The 18780-nt window shown below is 38.4% G+C and overlaps 1 protein-coding gene and 1 long non-coding RNA gene across 7 annotated transcripts in view; one reads left to right on the top strand and one right to left on the bottom strand.

The window, feature by feature from the left end:
• LOC307210877 overlaps positions 1-4872 on the top strand; it is a 63530-nt gene extending 58658 nt beyond the window's left edge. For all 5 annotated transcript variants that reach the window (XR_013836190.1, XR_013836191.1, XR_013836192.1 and 2 more), the window contains one exon: positions 4670-4872. This is a non-coding gene — a long non-coding RNA (uncharacterized lncRNA). The remainder of the gene's footprint in view (positions 1-4669) is intronic.
• Positions 550-18780, bottom strand: part of SBF2 (SET binding factor 2) — a 221121-nt gene continuing 202890 nt past the window's right edge. For both annotated transcript variants that reach the window (XM_079965647.1, XM_079965648.1), the window contains 10 exons: positions 15543-15669; positions 13730-13857; positions 12286-12519; positions 9799-9903; positions 9140-9333; positions 8257-8344; positions 6952-7083; positions 1855-5751; positions 1373-1818; positions 550-1262 (listed from right to left, as the gene is read on the bottom strand). In XM_079965647.1, the coding sequence (XP_079821773.1) occupies positions 5653-5751; positions 6952-7083; positions 8257-8344; positions 9140-9333; positions 9799-9903; positions 12286-12519; positions 13730-13857; positions 15543-15669 (1107 nt within the window). In that variant the 3' untranslated portion in view covers positions 550-1262; positions 1373-1818; positions 1855-5652. The remainder of the gene's footprint in view (positions 1263-1372; positions 1819-1854; positions 5752-6951; positions 7084-8256; positions 8345-9139; positions 9334-9798; positions 9904-12285; positions 12520-13729; positions 13858-15542; positions 15670-18780) is intronic.

Below are 18780 nucleotides of genomic sequence, written 5' to 3'. Positions count from 1 at the left end.
TAGGTACCGCTCCGGCGGGAAGGTAAATGGTGTTTCCATGCACTGCTCTGGTTCGCCAGAAGTGGCTTAGTCATGCTGGCCACATGACCCACAAGTGTATGCCAGCTCCCTTGGCAAATAAAGTGAGATGAGCGCTGCAACCCCAGAGTCATCTGCGAATGGACTTAAGGGTCAGGGGTCCCTTTACCTTTTAATTAGCACCTGCTTTTCCAGCTGTTTTTCAAAGTAGCCCATTTTATATTTGCTCTCTTTCCTTCTCAGTCTCCTATTTTCATTCCTGTTTTTAGTTCTCTCACTCTTTCATATTCATTTTAGTATGCTCTAATTCTGGATGTACCTTTTAAATTAAAAAAACATTTTTTTCTGTGCAGCGATTAGGGCACTAGGATGTACATCAGAAGGGCTTAAACAGCACAGTTAAACTCACCTGAATACTGAACAGAATCACTCACACAAATGGCTTATCATGCAGAGCTAGTTCATAGTTCTCTGTCATGTGTGAAATGGGCTTTACAGTACTTTGCAGTTTGCCATCTTTTTTATAAAAAAAACTAGTTGTGTATGTGCCCTGCAAATATGTGTGTGTATGTGTGAGAGAGAAATTTCTGTGGAATAGTGATGTAGCAGGATGCTGCAAGTGAGAAGAAAAATCAAGAAAGGCAGTTATACATAGAAACATAATAATCCCCCCCCAAAAAAAACAACTAATGCTGGAAGGGGCAGGACAGTATTTATTTTTTGTTTTATGTAAAAGCATTTATAAACAATTTAATACTTTTTGTGTTGTACACCACTTTGAGATTTTAAAAACAATAAACAATATCATTAAAGCAACAATACAATATAAAACAGTATAATAAAAGTATTTTAAAACAAAAGAAAGAATTAGGGATCCACAGCAACACAATGCCACCAACTCCTAACTCAGAGACAGTCCAGGAGGATGCCATGATCAGTGTATTGAAAGCCACTGAGAGATAAGTAATGTATTTTTATGTTGTGAAACAAACAAACAAACAAACAAACAAACAGGGTCATCCATCCAAGGCCTGTTTTGTCTCAAAGCTGGGCTTGAACCCAAACTGAAATGCGTCAAGATAATCAGCTTCCTTCAAGAGTGTTTGCAGCTGGATTGCTGCTATTCCATAGTAAAATGAAGGTCTTAGCAGGATTGCAGGCTTTGACTTCTGGAAAATCCCCCAAAGCATTAATAAATTCCTCTAATTCCACAAGTCTTTGGCAGTGGACACTATGAAGGACCCCTCACCACTGTAGGAGGAAGACACATGATGTAAGACCAAACATAACCATGTCTGACCATGACAAAGGTTAATTCAAACCTCTCCCTCTCCACCCATATTCAGACCACCACCCCTCACACCCTGAGGTAAAGACCAAATCAGGGTATGTATGTGACATCCTATGCATTGGGCTGCTGACAACTTTGAACAGCCCCGTGGATTTCATGGAGAACATGAAGTTTTGATCTTACCCTACACTTGATAGAGCTATTGAGCTACCAGAACCAGTGCCATGGAATTCTCCCAACACCACACCTTGAGGCTACCAAGGTACAGGCCTTCGTAGCCCACTGCAGGATGGAAAGGCTTCCTGGTGAACAAGACACAAACTCTATGGGCCACAGAGACTCCCCTTCTCTGGACCTCCAAACAAGGTGGATGCTGCACCAGATATCTGTTAAACCTTGAATCAGATCCACTCTGCCCAACTCACCCAGGTCTTAGTAATACAGGCTAGACAGGTTCCTTCATTTGTAATCAAACTAAACAGTAGCACCAACTCAGTTGGCACCAGGTGCTTGTAATGAATGGCCTGTATAGTCATCTAGATCACCTATACACCCAATGGCCCCCCCTACCTGTGGTCACTTGTATAGGGTTACCATCAGTCTCTTCTCCTCTACTGTGTCTCACATCTCGACTCATACACATTCGCTTCCAAATCTCAGGACCCTGAATAAGAAGCTCCCAACACAATTGCCCAACAGATCACATTGCCACCGACATTGCCATCTTGTGGATGTGTCCATGAATGGTTGCCATGTTCTTATCAGGTCACCATTTCCCAGCACTCTGCCTCTCAATCAAAATACTGGGTTAGGCCTTTCACCCAGGAATCAACCCAATCAACAAGTCAAACCAACTAGGCAATCATTAGTTTGAGGACGACCCTACAGAATCCCTGTGGAGCTGATGATTAAGGCAGATAAAGGTGCCTGCTATTAGGAACTGCCAGGTCAGAGCTGGCTGGCCATTCTAGGAAACCAAACCCCTTTGCAGAGCCAAACTGTCATGCAAGAACATCACAGGTCAAAGTGACAATCAAGCAGCAGATGTGGAGGAGATGGTCTGAGCGTCTTCTGCATCCGCTGCCAACACTTCATGAGAAAATCTACTCAAAATTATGTTATCTACATTAAATTTAATATCTGAGATGTGAAAGATTGTGAAACATTTGAACATTAGGAAAATAACAAAACAAGTACAAAGGTTACTACCATAAGATGTTTATATTGCATGCAAAGAAACCCAAGAATAGTGCACTGAATAGAAAATGTCACCAGTTTATGGGCTATATAATTTACTTGCTCTATTTTTTATCATATTAATTTCACAAAATCTTGCTGTTGGCAGCTATGCCCTAAATTACAGTGTGTTTTGGGCACATTTAAAGATAAATTGGAGGGCATACTTAGAATAATTTTTTTGATGAAGTATTAATACTCAATGAAAAGGCCTCCTAAACCTACTATTTTCCTGTAGACAACGGAAAATGCCAGATGTCTAAGCCTTCCTATGGCAGTTCTGGTGAACATGCCATTTGTATATTGTATCCATATTCATGTTGCATGTAGATTTATTTTTTTTTTGTATTCACTTAATACAGAAGCACAACTTTTCTAAGCAAGTAATTAAAGTGAAATATTACTGGCCGCCTGTAGTATTAATGGAATGTTGTGAGTTTAATAATGATAAAACACACTTAAGAACAAGTCTTTTCCACATACAAGATGGCACTTGCCTGTATAAAAATATGAATTTTATTACAGGGTTATTTGGAATATAATTTAACTGTACAGTTATATGAGGCAAGGTATTATTGTATACCACTCAGTAGAGGAAAGAAGGGATGCTTTCTTAAGAAGTATCTTTATTACAAGTTGGTTAGCATATACTAGTTATGTAACATACATAAAATAATTAAAATTGGCTAGTTACAACCATAGAAGTAGTGTACATTTTAAACAACTATAGAACAGAATAATTATACAAAGTACATATAAAAGTACTTCATATACAAAGAAAAATACATGAATGTGCAAACACCATTTTTCATAGGTGGTGGTTTATTGGCTGAAAATGCTAGAAAAATCCTTCATTCCTGTTTGTTTTTGGGATTCCAATGTATTTAAAACAGATTTATTTCCTAGTCTGAGTACAATGTGAAATCTGTATTCACTATTTACTTTAAAAAATATAGAAAAAGTAGTGGTTTTTTTTTTAAAAAAAGGTAAACAATTTCAGTAACTGAAATTCTATAAATGAAGTCAGTTTGGTTAGTTGGTAGTGACCCAGTTCACATGAGATTGTAAACCATGGTTTGATGTTAGAATGAAAAGCCACAATGAGCCTTGGGCTAATATGCTCCCTTCCTCACCTCTAGCACACTTGTGTTGAGCAGAATGAAAGCTCCCTCTTCCCTTTTACATCAACCACAATTGAATATTCTGTCCAATTCCTAAACTGTACCTGCTATTAACTATCATTAGTGAAAATACTCCAGCTTTGTAAAATATGGGTTCAAATTGCCTTGTTTTTACTAATTACAGTTAAGACCAGTCACCCCTAAACTCAGCCCTCCAGATGTTTTGGGACTACAACTCCCATCATCCCTAGCTAACAGGACCCGTGGTCAGGATGATGGGAATTGTAGTTCCAAAACATCTGGAGGGCTGAGTTTGGGGATGCCTGGTTAAGACTAAACAGTTTGAGTGGGAAGCTTTTGAGCTGTTCCTCTTTGCTGCACCAGAAGAGGAGGGAATAGCATGCAAGCCCAACACTCGCTGGTTTGTCGTTGTTACACTTGACCATAGTTTAGCATGACATGTGAATGTAGCCATTAAGTTACAAGCAACATTACTAAACACTAGAAAATACTGACCAGTATGTACAAACTCTGACATATTAGCTTGATATTTAAACATATTAGTACTTAAAACAAAAACATGACATGTTAGCTATCTAGAGACTCCACACTCAAAGTCATCACAGATTGCACCAAGTCAAACTTGTTATTAATTTTGTACTGTAAAAAAACCAACAACATTCCTCAAAGATTTTTAAGATGAACAAACACAATGTTAGCAAATGTAAAAAATCTAAAAACATTCTTCCAATTCATGTGCAAAAATGTTTTTAAAGTATCAAATCACACCATATTATGCCCAATTATGTACATATTCTTTATCTGTAATCACTGTTATCTAGCTAGCATTCTGCTATAAATAATTTACCTCTATCCTTCAAATGTCTGCTTTCAAGGATTTCAGTGCAAGTGTTTGTTTTGTTTAGTGCATTTATCATTGTGTTATTTCATTTTACAACGAGCAGAACAGCACATAAATTAATATACTTTTTATATTTCTTAGGCTTTTCTCCCAAGTGATTTGTAGAAGGTTTCGACCTTTGTCAGTTTTATTGTTGTCTTCATTTATCTACTGCCACAGGTAAAGAGAATGTAAATAAAAAATGATGTATCCTTCAACTATCTAGATATATCTGGAGACAAAGATATCAGGAAAGAAACCTTTCTTAAACTTTTTTGGTGTCTAGAATAAATGCCTTAAGACTCTGTCATGCATATTTATTGGTTTCCAAACCATGGTTACAGGGCTAGAGGATAGCCTGCACAATCCATTCTTTCCATCCCCTCTGGATAATCTTTTGGGAAGTGCAGCAGCTCAGAGGGTTGGAGACGTCTCCTGAAAAATGTGGGCTGTGTTGTGTTGGGTGGTAGTGGGGAGGGAAAAATTACCTGAAATTTGGTTGAGGAATCTTGCATGAGCCTGATTATAGACACTTCCCCCTTCCCACTATACAGCCCTGTACAACCAGAACCAACATTTTTCAGGAGGGTCCCTCAGCCGCCCAGAAAGGCTTTTCAGAAGAAAAAAATAGTTGTGCAAACTGTATTTTGTTTATGCACCTGTGGGATACAATTCTTAATGGGTCTTGAATATTTTAATAATGCTGTATAAGATTTACTAGCCTGATAATTGACTCCCTTGCTGAAACACTGGAAAATAGAGGGTTATTTGGAAGAAACTGTTCACAAATAGCAAGTCTGAGATAACAGCATATCCCAGTACAAAGAAGCCTGGTCATCAGGCCTGCAATTCTATTGAAGAGAACCATTTTGCAGGCACAGAAGTTAATTGATTTTGAGTGTTTTCCATATGGAGAGTCATAATACAGGCTATATGGTTAAGGAAAGGCGATGTTTTGAGTATTTATGGCTGAAATATAAGGCTGCTTGATCTGCAATAACAAATCTTCTCATAATCCAAAGTGATTTTATTTTGCATATGGAATCATTTCCTTTTTGCTGTTGGCAGCAAAGCAAAATTCCTAATTATGCATCTGAAATACAGCTCTGTATTCGGTCCATCCACTGCTGGGCACTTTGTGCATCTTGGGCACAGAAATTATATACACGTTTACTTGTCTTCAGCTGCAAAATGAAAAGTAAAGATAAGAAAATTGTGTCCTTAAAATGCATTCAATTTCCATACTTTCTTAAGCATAATTTTAGAGCTTATTGTGGCCAATTTATACTTTGTGCAGCACACATTAATTTGGTGTTTGTAGATCACATGTCTCCCAGTGATAAATTGTAATTTTTGACAGGAGGACCCAACTATTGAGGAACTACTGCCAGCTCATGGTTCCCATTTCCCCTTCAGACATTAGAAGGTTTACCAAGACAGACAGCAAACTTGCCTCCTTCAGGGTGTTTAAATTTGACATCTTAGATATTCTGGAAATATATGAATTGTCTTTCTTAAAGAGAATAAAATACACAGTCTTTAATAATGGCTAGAATTGATACTTCTTGAGATATTGTATTGTTTGTATTTCATCTTCCCAGAAAAAGTTGGGCTGGCAACTTGAAAATCTTACATACTAAGTAATAACCCTCAAAAGGTTACTTTTTGTTTCATTCCAATATATATATATATAAAGTTGTCAATTTTGGTTACAGAGGAGTTCCATGCATTTGGGCTGACAATGGCTTCCAAAATCCGTGTTGCATATTTGGGTTCCGAAAAACATTCGGAAATGGACCAATTACTTCTAGGTTTTCAGCGTTTGAGAACCAAAATGTATGACAACAAAGCTGTTCAGGAACTGAGGTTCAACTGTATAGGCATTGTATGAACACTTGTGAACATTATTCCTGTGGGCTCTTTTCTTCCTCAAAGAAGGTTTGGGAGGATTGCAGAAATCCAGCATATCATGCCTGTGACACATTACAATGAGTTAGTGATATGGGGGTGGGAATTTATCTGTTCAGGATTATTGTCCTGCCATGCGTAATTTCTACTTTGACAGGCAGAATATTCAGGACATTTTTGCCTTACACTTGAGTAGGTATGCTGAAACTCATATTCAAAAGGATGCAGCCATGAATACCAGTGTGCTCTTTTATCAGCATTCAAGAGTAAAACCAATATGCGTCAATCAAGAGCCTTACCTTAGCAGCAGTGTTGTTTTCTTAAAATGGGAAAAGGGACTAAGGCTATCTGATGAAAACTTCAAAAACATGAAGTTTGCTTAGTGTGAGTGTATGTGTGTGTTTGAGAGACAGATGCAAACACACAGAGGGAGCAGGGATTTTTGGTACTAATATGAAGTAGTCCAATATACTTACATCAAAGAATGCTCTCTCGTTAGCATGCTTTGGAGCACCCATAGTAGGTGAAGCAGGTATCACACTTTCTACTTCTGCAAGATCGATATGGCCCTTGCAGCATGCATCCTCAACAGAATCATAATATCTTAGCTAGTAACGAAAGAAGAAAATTATACACTATGAAAAGGAACAACAAACAGATTACACACTTGAGAACCTAACAATTGCCATAGTTTTCACAGAATTTGAACCACTAGGACTTGGGTGGACTGCAATTTACAATTATATTGGAGCAACTTGCTGCTTATAAATTCTGCAAAGAAATACATCAACCTAGGTACTATTCAATGGCAGCTCTCAAAATTCCACTCAAAGGCACTTCAGTTCACAAACTCAGCGGTGCTGGCCATACATCCCAAGAGCCAGTGTGATATACTTAGGAGTGTTGAAGTAAGAGCTAGGACCACTGTTCAAATCTCCACTGAGGCATAAACCTTACTGAGTGACCTTGGGCCACTCCCTCAGCCTAACCTACCTCACAGGCTTCTTGTGAGGATGAAATGGGGAGGGGGAAACCATGTATGCTGCTTTTAACTCCTTGGATTAAAGGTGGGGTATAAATGCAATAAAATAACTAGATAAATTCCAGTCTCTTTAGGGGAGGAGGGATGCAGCAGAGCACCCAAAGCTTCACCTTGGGGTCAGAACATTTTTTTCAAAAAGATCTTTGATTGCCTAAAATTCTAACTGTCCTCTGCGTGAGAGATTACATAATAAACATAGACAGATGTTACAAACTCAGGAGCTATAATTAGACATTTTGAATGGACTGTATTTTGAGGAGCCACCCATGGGTGATTAACTTGCAGAATTTATTGTGTTCAGAGGCAGCGTACCTCAGGATCAAATGCTGGGAATAAAACAGGGTGTGCTACCATACCCTGCCCGGTACTACTTCCCAGGAGCACCTGTTTGACAGCCACTAGACTAGGTCTTTGGTCTCACCTAGCAAGGCAGTTCTTATGGACCTATGTACAAGGTGCTGTGGAAACTCTCAACACACAAACTGAGCAGTTCATTTGATGCTTTTTTCTGAAACATAGATTCTAGTCCGACGTCAGAAAGCATCTCCTTGCTTCACTGAAGGTGCCCAAACTCAGGCCTCTTAAAGAAACATCTGTAAGCAGGGAGATCAGATAGTACAATTGCTTTCTCCCCCCCCCCCACTCAGCCTAGTGGTATAATTATTTATTGCAGTCTCTGCAAAACTTATTTTGCACGAATAATAAGATTATTCTATTAGAAAACAGAAGTAGATCTTACTTGGTGTTTGGTAACATCTAGCACAAACCAACGAGGTTTCCAGCCTTTCAACAAAGCTCCTCTTTTGTAAAGTGTACCTTCAAATGATCTTAAGGAAAAGAAAAGAAATATATATATATGTGCATTTACTCTTAAGCTCCCTAGTGTCACCTAAGTAAGCATTTATGTATCAGTATCAGTAATTACCTCATATTTCTTGTTAAATCCATGCAGTTAAATCCATATTTTCTTCAATGAGAATTGTACATACATCCCTACAAGGTCAATGCATTTGGAATAGTGTGATCCTTGGATAACCATGAGGTTTAAAGTGTTTTATCTGTTATCAAAAATACTGTTTGTATTGTATGCCAGACTATGTAGCAATTATTTCTCTGTGTAGAGTCTTAATGCAACTAGCATCTTGCCTCTAAATGAAATATGGCCATTAGGAGGAAAGAAGCCAGATGCCTTAGATTGTAAATAATAATTTAATGAGTTTCCCCAGCCACTCTGGACATACTTATGAATTAAGCTGAAAATAAAAATGCAGATTTAATAAATGGTATCTCATTACTCAAAAGCATTAAATAGTCAGCATACATCCCCAGAAACGTTTCTTCTTTGAGCCAAGGATTTACCTCAAAATTCTTTTGAAGAAAAAAATGTAAATAATATGAATAAAACAGTATTTTAAAATAGCAAAATTTATAAGAGAGATAGTAGCTAGTTGTCTGTACTCGATTTGTAGGCTTTCTATTTCAATATGGTATTGTTTCAATACCCTGATTACTTTTTTGTTATATTTGATGAACTGCAGTTTGAAACAGCAGATTAAGAAATGGATGTGACTTTCCTTCCTGGCTGAAAAAGAGGTGAATCATATGCTAACCGCTCAAATTACCTATTTTCATCATTCTTTGATGTGAACTGATTGTACAGCGTAGTTACTCTCCTTTCCACACCATTGGAGGGTGAGATGTTGGTGTTCTGTTCTTCACCCAATCCACTGTCTGGTAGATGTAACAAAGACCTCTTTTGATAAGAATGCAGATTGGCAGACATGATTGCTGACGAGCCAGAAGGATGTCTCCGATGCTTTGAAAAAGTGATAAAATTTCAAGAAGTTTTAAGATGGAGGGGTAGTCAAGGTTTCAACAAAGCAACATTCTAAACTGGGATTCCTGGCTGGTTTAAGTTAGAACCACAGTGACCATTAAAACATTTTGGCAAGAGTACATGTAGCACACCAATTCACAGAGTGAATTAAAAGTGTAAGGAGCTGAATTACTATAGCTGACCTCATTAGACAATACTATTTTCTTCATGTATTGACAAAACAAAGAGTATAACTATTTCACAATATTCTTAAAATTAGAAATAACCAGGAAGAAGGGAAAACCACCACTGTGTGTAAGTCCGGATCTAAGCAAATCTAAAACTGCCACTTTTACTTTAAACAGGTAAGAATTCAATTTCAGAAGGTGCTTTGGTCACAACTCTTGCCAGTCTTTGTTTGAAGAAGGAATGCAATTACTGATCAGTGTGCTTTCTGCCACTTACATTGTCCTGCCTTGTATCTTCTTTAACATTTACTTTGACTTTTTCCCACAATGGCTGCCACCTTTCTGGGCTTTGATTTAACTTGTTCTCCAATCTTTCGATTTCCTGAAAACAATGGAAGGGGTTTTTCCTGACATTAAATATTTCTGACGGTTTGTTTGTATCATTAAAACAAAAGCTATAACTGCTTGCCATGATGAAAAATGATGAAAAGAGCTGGATATGTTTTTAAAAGAGTATTTGCAAAATTCAGGCCCAGTGCTATGACATCAATATTACAAACTGCCAAGAGTAACATTTACCCTGTTTTTTCTAAGGAACAGTACCAAACTGTAATAAAAAACAAAAATGAAACAGAAAAACTTATTTAGTATGTATGCCAGACTGTAAGTTGTTCTTGTTGTGAAACTGGGAATTTGAACTCTTTGGTAGCCTCTTGCAACATTTTATTAATGTATGTTCCTGTGTGAATTTTTCGTGAGATAGGCGTTTGATTTGTGCATCTGATTAAACAATATTTTAAATTAGCTATGGTTTAATGCGAATGAGCAGCAAATCATGGATACATGGCTCCTCTCGTGTTCCTGTTCCTGTTCCTGTTCCTGTTCCTGCTGGGCTGTCATGAAACAAGCCATAGTCTGGTTTATCATGTTGTCTGAACTTGGGCTCATGGTTTGTTTCTCTTGAAACAAACCATAAGCAGATGAATGCAGGAGCACAAGGAACACAAAACTTTGTGAAAGTTACTATATGAGTAAATGTCAGCTATACCTTTAAACCAGCTTTGCCATTTAAGTGTTGTTCATGTTAACTTATCATGACACACAGTAATAAAACAAACTATGGCAGCATTGGCTAATATCAAAGTTTTTGTTACTTAAATTGAATAAGAGCATATTGCTTGTTATTGAACTTCTGTTGTGAAACATTTGATCTTAATCCTTTAATAAAAATGCAGCGTTGTATTTATAGCAAGTATTAGCTTATTGGCCATTGTATTATCTTCTGCTTCAAAAGAGAAAGAACAATGAAAATAAGGTGGCAAGAAATGCCCTCAAAACTCTAATTTTAGGAAATCATCTGCTATGGTATGGCTCGGAGCCTAAAGTTTAGCTCCATGACCCCAAAGAGCATTGTGCTCTGCAAATACAGCTCTCCTTCTGTTCACAGGGTTAAAAGTTAGGATCTAAGCCTCTATGTTCTAAAGCGAAGTATAAATTCTAGGACAGGGGTTGGCAAGGTTTACCTCACCTGGGCCAGTTTACTCCCGTGGAGATTGCTCCATGGGCTGGATCGCATCTGTGCAGACGTGATTTCTGGTGTCTGTGCAGACGCAATTTCCGGCACCGCGGAAGCGAGTCCCCACTCTGCCGGTTTAGCACAGCATGCGGGGACTCGCCAAGCGGGTGGCTTTGTTCGGGGGTAGCTCATGGGCTGTTTAAACGACCCCTGTGGGCTGCTTGTGGCCCATGGGCTGCAGGTTGCCAACCCCTGTTCTAGGAACATTGAAAAAGTCATAAATAGCTAGTTGGAGCCAATAGTTATTATGTTTCAAAACCACATTTTATTTACTGCTAAATTACAGTTCTTTCTTCTAAATTGCAGAAGGATCATATGCTAAGAGAAAGGAAAAAACTGAATTCAAGTATATAAAGCCGAACATGGACTATTATTATAGGCTAATTTTGAATCCATTTTCCATAGTACGGAAGCACAGCAATTACTGATTGTAAGCTGAAAATATTTAGGCATTTCCCTGCCCCCCAAATTGATATGTTTGGTATGCATTTTTTATTGCTTTAAAATAGCAATTAGTTCAGGAAAATGTCTTGCTGCTGCTTATTATAAAAACTATTTTAAAGATTTTAAAACACATCTTCATAACACTTGTCTGCATTCAATACCCTTGATACTACCTAACCATTTTTCAATGGAATTTATTATTCCTTAGAAGTTAGCAGGATAACCACACTACATAGCAGCTCCACTTAGTTTAGGCAGACGCTGGCCTCTTAAGTGAGATGGGCGCACAACCCCAGAGTCTGTCAAGACTGGCCCGTACGGGCAGGGGTACCTTTACCTTTTTAACCAATACATGCCAGTGCAGTTCTGTTGTACAATGAGAGAAGCTATAAGTTCTTTGTGTGAAATAGTTAAAAATACTCCAAATTGGGCATTTCACAGACAATATCCTAAAGACCACTCACAGACTTTAAAAAATCTTGTGATACATTTCAATATTTCCAGAAAAGGACTAACATCCAAAATGTATTGTATTTTGCTAACTTAATTTCTACAGACAGTTGGTTGGCTTTCAGTTAGTCTGGGAAACAGGCATAGGCAATCCTAACTCAGAAAAAGGAGTGGTCTTTCCTTTGAGCCAAAATATCATTTTGCTCTATTTCTGCTTTCTTAAGGGAAATACATTTTTAAAAATTGAATGGATGTTACCTGACACCAATAGATGCTTAAAAAAATTATACTCACATTTAATAGGCTGGTGATGGCATCTGGCTGCACTTTGCTAATGTTGTCATAGCATGGCCAGACAATTTTCCTCTTACTGTGGGAAGGTGACATGTCCATTTGGTCAGGTTCATCCAAGGTACTACATTTTGCAGTTACCATGGCCCAGTCATAAGAAGGACCAGTAGCCAAAGTCTCCTCTGTGTAGTAATCCCACTTTTTAAGACTGGATATGTTTACATTTGGTTTTAATGCCTGTAGAAATTAATGCCAGCAGATTAATAGTGCATAATGGCTTTCTGGTATCATTGTCCCCACTTCCTCAAAGGCCAATTGATGTGCACTACTTCAGCTGCTCTTCTGTACTTAACATTTTATAGATAACATCTGGAACGTACCTGACCTGACCTCAAACTTTTTGCATTGCTAAAGCAAGCTGCCTCAATTGTAAGAACAAGATAAATATTCAGTTTCCTTACTAGGGTAATAAATTCAAATTTCAGTTTGTCCATACTGTTCAGGGGGTACATTATCTCTTTATTTCAGTTCTAACCTTGGAAAGCCCTCCCTTTCTTTCAAATTCCATTTATCAAGGATATATTAGGCTCCTCATTCATCTAGCAAAATAGGTCAGAAAGGTCCTTTTGAAAGGATGTAATAAAATGCTGATAGAAATGGGTGATATTATTAAAGTAAATATGCTGAATATTATTTATAGACTCAGAAACCCCACCAATATACATGTTTAAATAAAAATAGCTTTGCAGATTTTTGGTTCTAAGATTTTGTGATAAGGAGCTGTCACTAGTTCTACTGATCCTGGTTTCAACTCTTTTCACAGTGCCAGGCATGTACCTTTATAACTGTGTCACCAACAAAGCTATAGCTTTTCAGTAGTAAAACTAGGTTTAAATTCAAGAATTAGCATGAGATCACCTCCTGAGACCATGTCCCAGCGCCTTACCTGCTGCTCTGCCAGCCAAGATGCTGTTTTAATGCAGAGTTATAGGATATTCTAGTAATAGGCACAAATAAATTAGAGGGAAATATGCTTGCCTTACAATGTCTGTACACCTTTGCCCCACAACACAAGCTTAAGGTTGCAGAACCAAAGCTGTTATTCCCCCTCTCCTAAAAAAAGCAAACTGCACAATTACTTCCTCATGCCCAGGTGGTTGTGTTTGGAAAACATTAATGCTTCATGCCAGATAGTGAAAAGTGCTTTTGAAACTGAAGGCTCTTCACAGTACAGGATTTTGCTTGTTAAAGAACTAAAAATATCCAATTGAGCATGCCCCATCCATTGGATAGGCTCTTGGGATCTTGGCCATGGTTCTGTAGTCCCGTTTATGCTAGTAAACATTCAGGTGATCTAGGTAGTTCACTCAATGGAAGTCTCAAATGAGACACCAAACTTTATTCAGGTACCAGGATAATGAAGATCCTGAACCTTTCTGCTTTATACCTCTGTTTCAGCTGGTGTATAGAGGTAATTGAAGAAAACAGGACTTCTTTTGTGAATTTTGTCTATGCATTCCCACATGCAAACTCCTTTCTTGCCATGTTTCTCTCCTTTATCTTCAAACAGTGTCCCTAGAAAACAAGAAAACATAAGAAGTTGAAGGAAAGAACTCTCTTTGCCAGATAGTGAAAATAACTTTTGAAAATGAAGGACCTTTACAGCACAGGGTTTGCGTGTAAAAATATCCAACTGAGCATGCCTAAGCAGAGAAGCGGGGTTTGGAGCAGAACAATGGCCAGGAGCATTAGATAGCTCCTCCCTGTTCTCCAGTGTTCTTATACGTAAGCTTGTGACCTTCTAATGCTTCTTTTCTTTTCCTATAAGTTTGGAAAAGATGCATCTGATTATGTGTCATGAGTACTTTCAGATATAAACATAATTGTAAGAAATTCAGCTGCCTTTTATTAACAGCTGCCTGTGACATCACAGTGTAATTTAACTGCTAATACCTGTTAACTAGCAGCACTAATTTGTGGCAAAAACGAGGACTCCTCTCTCAACTTGCTTGCATGCCACAAGCAGGGAGCCACTGCAGAAAAGGCCCATTCTCAGTTGCCACCCTCCGGACCTCTTGTGGAGGAGGCAGCACATGAAGAAGGGCCTCAGAAGATGATCTTAGGATCTGGGTAGGTTCATATGGAAAGAGGCGGTCCTTTAGGTATTGTAGTCCTGAGCTGTTTAAGGCTTTATAGGTCTAAACCAGCACTTTGAATTGGGCCCAGAAACTACTGTATTGGCCTGAATATAAGCCTCACTTTCCCCCCAAATTCTGACTGTGAAAAGTTAAAGTATGGCTTAAATTCGTAACCTTACAAAAATTGGCTTTTACAGTATTGTTGCTGAAACAGACATATGGTAAAATGAAACGGGTGTGAGTGCCTGTGGAATTTTAAGGGAGCAGCTTATATTCAGGTATAGTATTTTTTTCCTTTTCTCCCCTTGAATTTTAAAGGGGTGGATTATATTCGGGTGCAGCTTATATTTGGGCCAATACAGTAATTGACAGGATTGGCGTTATATGCTCAAACCATCTTGCCCGGTGAGCAACCTGGCCTCTGAATTCTGCGATGTGAACTACTTAAGTGAGAAAAATAAAATTTCATTCTAATAGGGCTCCAAAGGGAATAGAAGCCTTCAAAGCTCTGAAGGCAGGACTTATCTGGGAGCAATGAACACACTTTACTTTTGGTAATATCACATATTGAGCTCTACCTTCTAGGCCAGAGCTTTCCAAACTTTTCATGCTGGTGACACACTTTTTAGACATGCATCATTTTGCAACACAGTAATTTAGTTTTACTAGCAAACAGGAGGTTAAACTAGCCCCTTTCCAGCCCTGGGAGGAGCATGGGGAACATTCACACGGCACACCTACCCACTGCAGCTGACACACTACCGTGTCGCGACACACAGTTTGGAAAGCTCTGGTCTAGGCAGTATGGATATGTGGTTCCTAGGCATAGTGTCCTCCTTTTCCTGGTTAGGAAAAGGAGCTACTTGCCACGAATTTTAAATGTCATAGGTAACTTCCAATGTCACAAGCTATAAAATGCAATCCATTACATGTCTGTTCATAAGTAGGCCCGCTGAGTTCAATGGAGTTTACGTCCTGGTAATTATGTATAAGATTGCAGCCACAGAACAAATTACAAGATAGCAAAGGGTGGCAGGTATATTACAACAACTTTAATGTTAACTTTAGTCAGTGCTTTAAAATTAAAATAAAAAGTAACACCAGCAAAACTGGGATCCTTACCATGTTCCAGTCTTTCATAGTCTGAGTCCAGCAAGAATGTTTTAAATCGATTGGAAACATAGTGAAATGCTACAAACTTCAGGTAATACTGATTGAATTCAAACTCTGTTGAATACTGGTTGTGAATCTGAAATGCACAAATGATAGCAACATATATTACAACAATAATATATATTATTTAAAAAACTAAACTTAAACAGCAAAATATATTATTTATCTTACTTTCATCGATCAGGCACCTATGCAAGCTTTTCTGCTACAACCTTATAACTGCTAGATTAAAATGGGTTTTTATCACTTCTGTCAAAGCACTATAGTGCTCTTAGGGAAAGGTTCCAAATATGTGTTTTAAAATTCTGTGGTCTTAATAAACAAACAATCTACTGTTACTGCTATTTTCATCATCATGCCACAATGCCACTTTTGAAAAGTTGTTACAAAAGCATCTCAGTTTGATTTGTTGAAGACTGATATTTTGTTTTCATACCTTGTACAGTGGTGCCCCGCAAGACGAATGCCTCGCAAGACGAAAAACCCGCTAGACGAAAGGGTTTTCCGTTTTTCGAGGCGCTTCGCAAGACGAATTTCCCTATGGGCTTGCTTCGCAAGACGAAAATGTCTTGCGAGTCTTGCGAGTTTTTTCCCTTCCCCCCCTTTTTCTAAGCCGCTAATAGCCGCTTAGCCACTAAGCCTCTAATAGCCGTTAAGCCGCTAATAGTGCTAATCCGCTAAGCCACTAATAGGGATGCTTCGCAAGACGAAAAAACCGCTAGACGAAGAGACTCACGGAACGGATTATTTTCGTCTTGCGAGGCACCACTGTATCATTATGAAGTTGCTAGCTGCATTGAGAGTTCTTGCAAACCAAATCATGGGACAGAAAGTGGGGGGGGGGGACATAAAAATGCAGGCCTTATTTGAAAATATTTGCAATGCCTTGAAATTCCAGTTTTGGTTCAATAACAGCAATGAAAATCTTGCACCACACTGTCTGCTGGAACTGTATTAAAGCCAACTAGGGCAATGTGGTATTATTGTTTAAGTGGGCTAAAAGTGAAGTCAATATTTCTTCAAGTACTAGGAGTTACAAGGAATCTGTGATTGACTCACTAGGTGTTTTTTTCAAAACCAAAAACCTGGAAAGCAGCCGGGGGGGGGGGGTGTTGTCCTGAAAATCTGTTAGCAGTCGTGGGGGAGGAGTGCTTTACTTTTCACCCCTCCCACAGATGCTACCTGCCCACAGAAGGAAAGTAAAGGCCCTCACAGATCTTCCACATAATATGTAATTTGTCCTTTTTTTCTGCAGGAAAAGAACAGAGCAGGTGAAAAGGAGGCTGAATGGCTCCAGTATTCCCATTTTTCTTTAGGACCTTCAGTCACAACAATTACGATTTCTGTTAATTACTTAAAATGGATAAGTAGCATTTTCTGAAGATGTGCATCCATGCCAAATGGGTTTTGAAAACAGATCTATAAGTTCCCAAGTGATGATGATGATGTTGATAATACTATGAAAGGAAAAAGCTACCCACAAAAACAATTCATTGAACATTTTTTTATATTCCACCAAATTCCTAGTGCTTTCTTCAAGTCTGGCAGGCAGAGTCCACAGCATCTAGAAGGTAGACATTGGCTACTCCTAGGACAGATAGTTACTATAGAGGTAGTGGGGTGGAAGGTGTTCTCATCATTTCAGTGAGATTTCATTTTAAGTGTACCTTTGGATTATACCCAGTCTATGTCTAGCCTACAAAGAACACACATGGCTGAGACAGCAACATATGCTGTAACTTTTCCTCACTACAGTAAGGGTGGGGAAGTGGAAAGAGGTAGGAAGAGAAGAAATAACTTTCACAGATAAAAGTTTTATGCAAATGCAGCATTATAACAACACATTAAAACTGACACGGGATTCTGGAGAAAGTGATGGAAGCTTTCTAGTGTGACATCACTGTCACAAATTCTGTCTTCCTAGAAACATCTACAAGATCTACCAGATGTTGCTATTGTGAAATAATGATTCACATTAATAATTCAGCTGACACCTGGAGATACTGGCATAAACAATGGCTTTTTGTAAGATGATGCAGTTCTAATTTAAGAATCCCTGTTTTATATGTTCTTTCTAGTTGAAACAAGGACGGCTTTTTTCCGCAGGATCATTCCAGTCTCATTCAGTGTGTTAAAAGTGGCATGCCATTAAAACCTTCACTTATTGCTTCTGATTGAATTTGCACAGCAGATCCAAAATAAAGAAACAGAAGGATTCCATTGTCATCTTTATGCAGAATTAATTCTAGAAAACCATGTTCTACATAGGCAAGACTACAATCCAAAAAGTAGTTATTCCAGTGCAATGCTAGATTTGACCATAGGAATCAAAAACCTTTGATAAAGGATAACAATATATGCAGAAAAAGAAACAGGGTCTTGAGACACCTTAAAGGCTAACCATTTTATTATAACACAAGGTTTCTTGAACTATAGTCCATTTCATGTACAAGGCAGCATGGCTATGATTTTCAGATGCCAGGAGCTAACAAGTGATGGCTATCACCACCACATCCTCTTTACAAGCTGATCTGCGCATCACATGTCCTCTGTTGGAAATATGATACTGAGCTGGATGATCCAGCATGTTCATTTTTGTTTCTTGGTGTTGACTCAGGTGGATGGGTTAGCACCAGTGAGCTCTGCAAATGTAGAAAAATCTTACCTGCAGGTGTCTGCAAATATTGGATTGGCCTATCGGGCAGCCACTATTTGTGATTGCCACCAACTTGCCACCTCCCCCCCCCCCAAAGCTTTATGGCAATGAAGAGGGCTTTAGGGTTCTCTAATTTGTGCTGAGATATGGAAAATATGTATTAAAAAAGAGAGAAAGATACTGCTGCTGTCACTTAATTTTACAAACTGCTTTGCAAGTGAGAGCTAGGGGGAGTCCTTTTTGCCAGAGGACTAGAGGCATAGCATCTATGGAGCAGATTTGTGGATACTTTCTTATATTTTCTTTGAGAAGTATGGTAGAAGTACATTACACTACTACCATGAAAACAGCTTTAATTTCACATTTTTCTGTCGCACTAAATTTATTTATCCTACTGAGAACATAAAACATGTTCCTCGTTTTCTAATATATTTGTCCATTACCCTGGAATGTTGGTACTTTGCATCTATCTATCTATCTATCTATCTATCTATCTATCTACCTATCTATATTAGAGATCAAGATTTGCTC

This window comes from Podarcis cretensis, assembly GCF_951804945.1.
Source record: "Podarcis cretensis genome assembly, chromosome: 1".
In the NCBI taxonomy this organism is placed as follows: domain Eukaryota; kingdom Metazoa; phylum Chordata; class Lepidosauria; order Squamata; family Lacertidae; genus Podarcis; species Podarcis cretensis.
The sequence above is the reverse complement of the archived record's forward strand: the minus strand, read 5'-3'. Positions and strand labels throughout refer to the sequence as shown.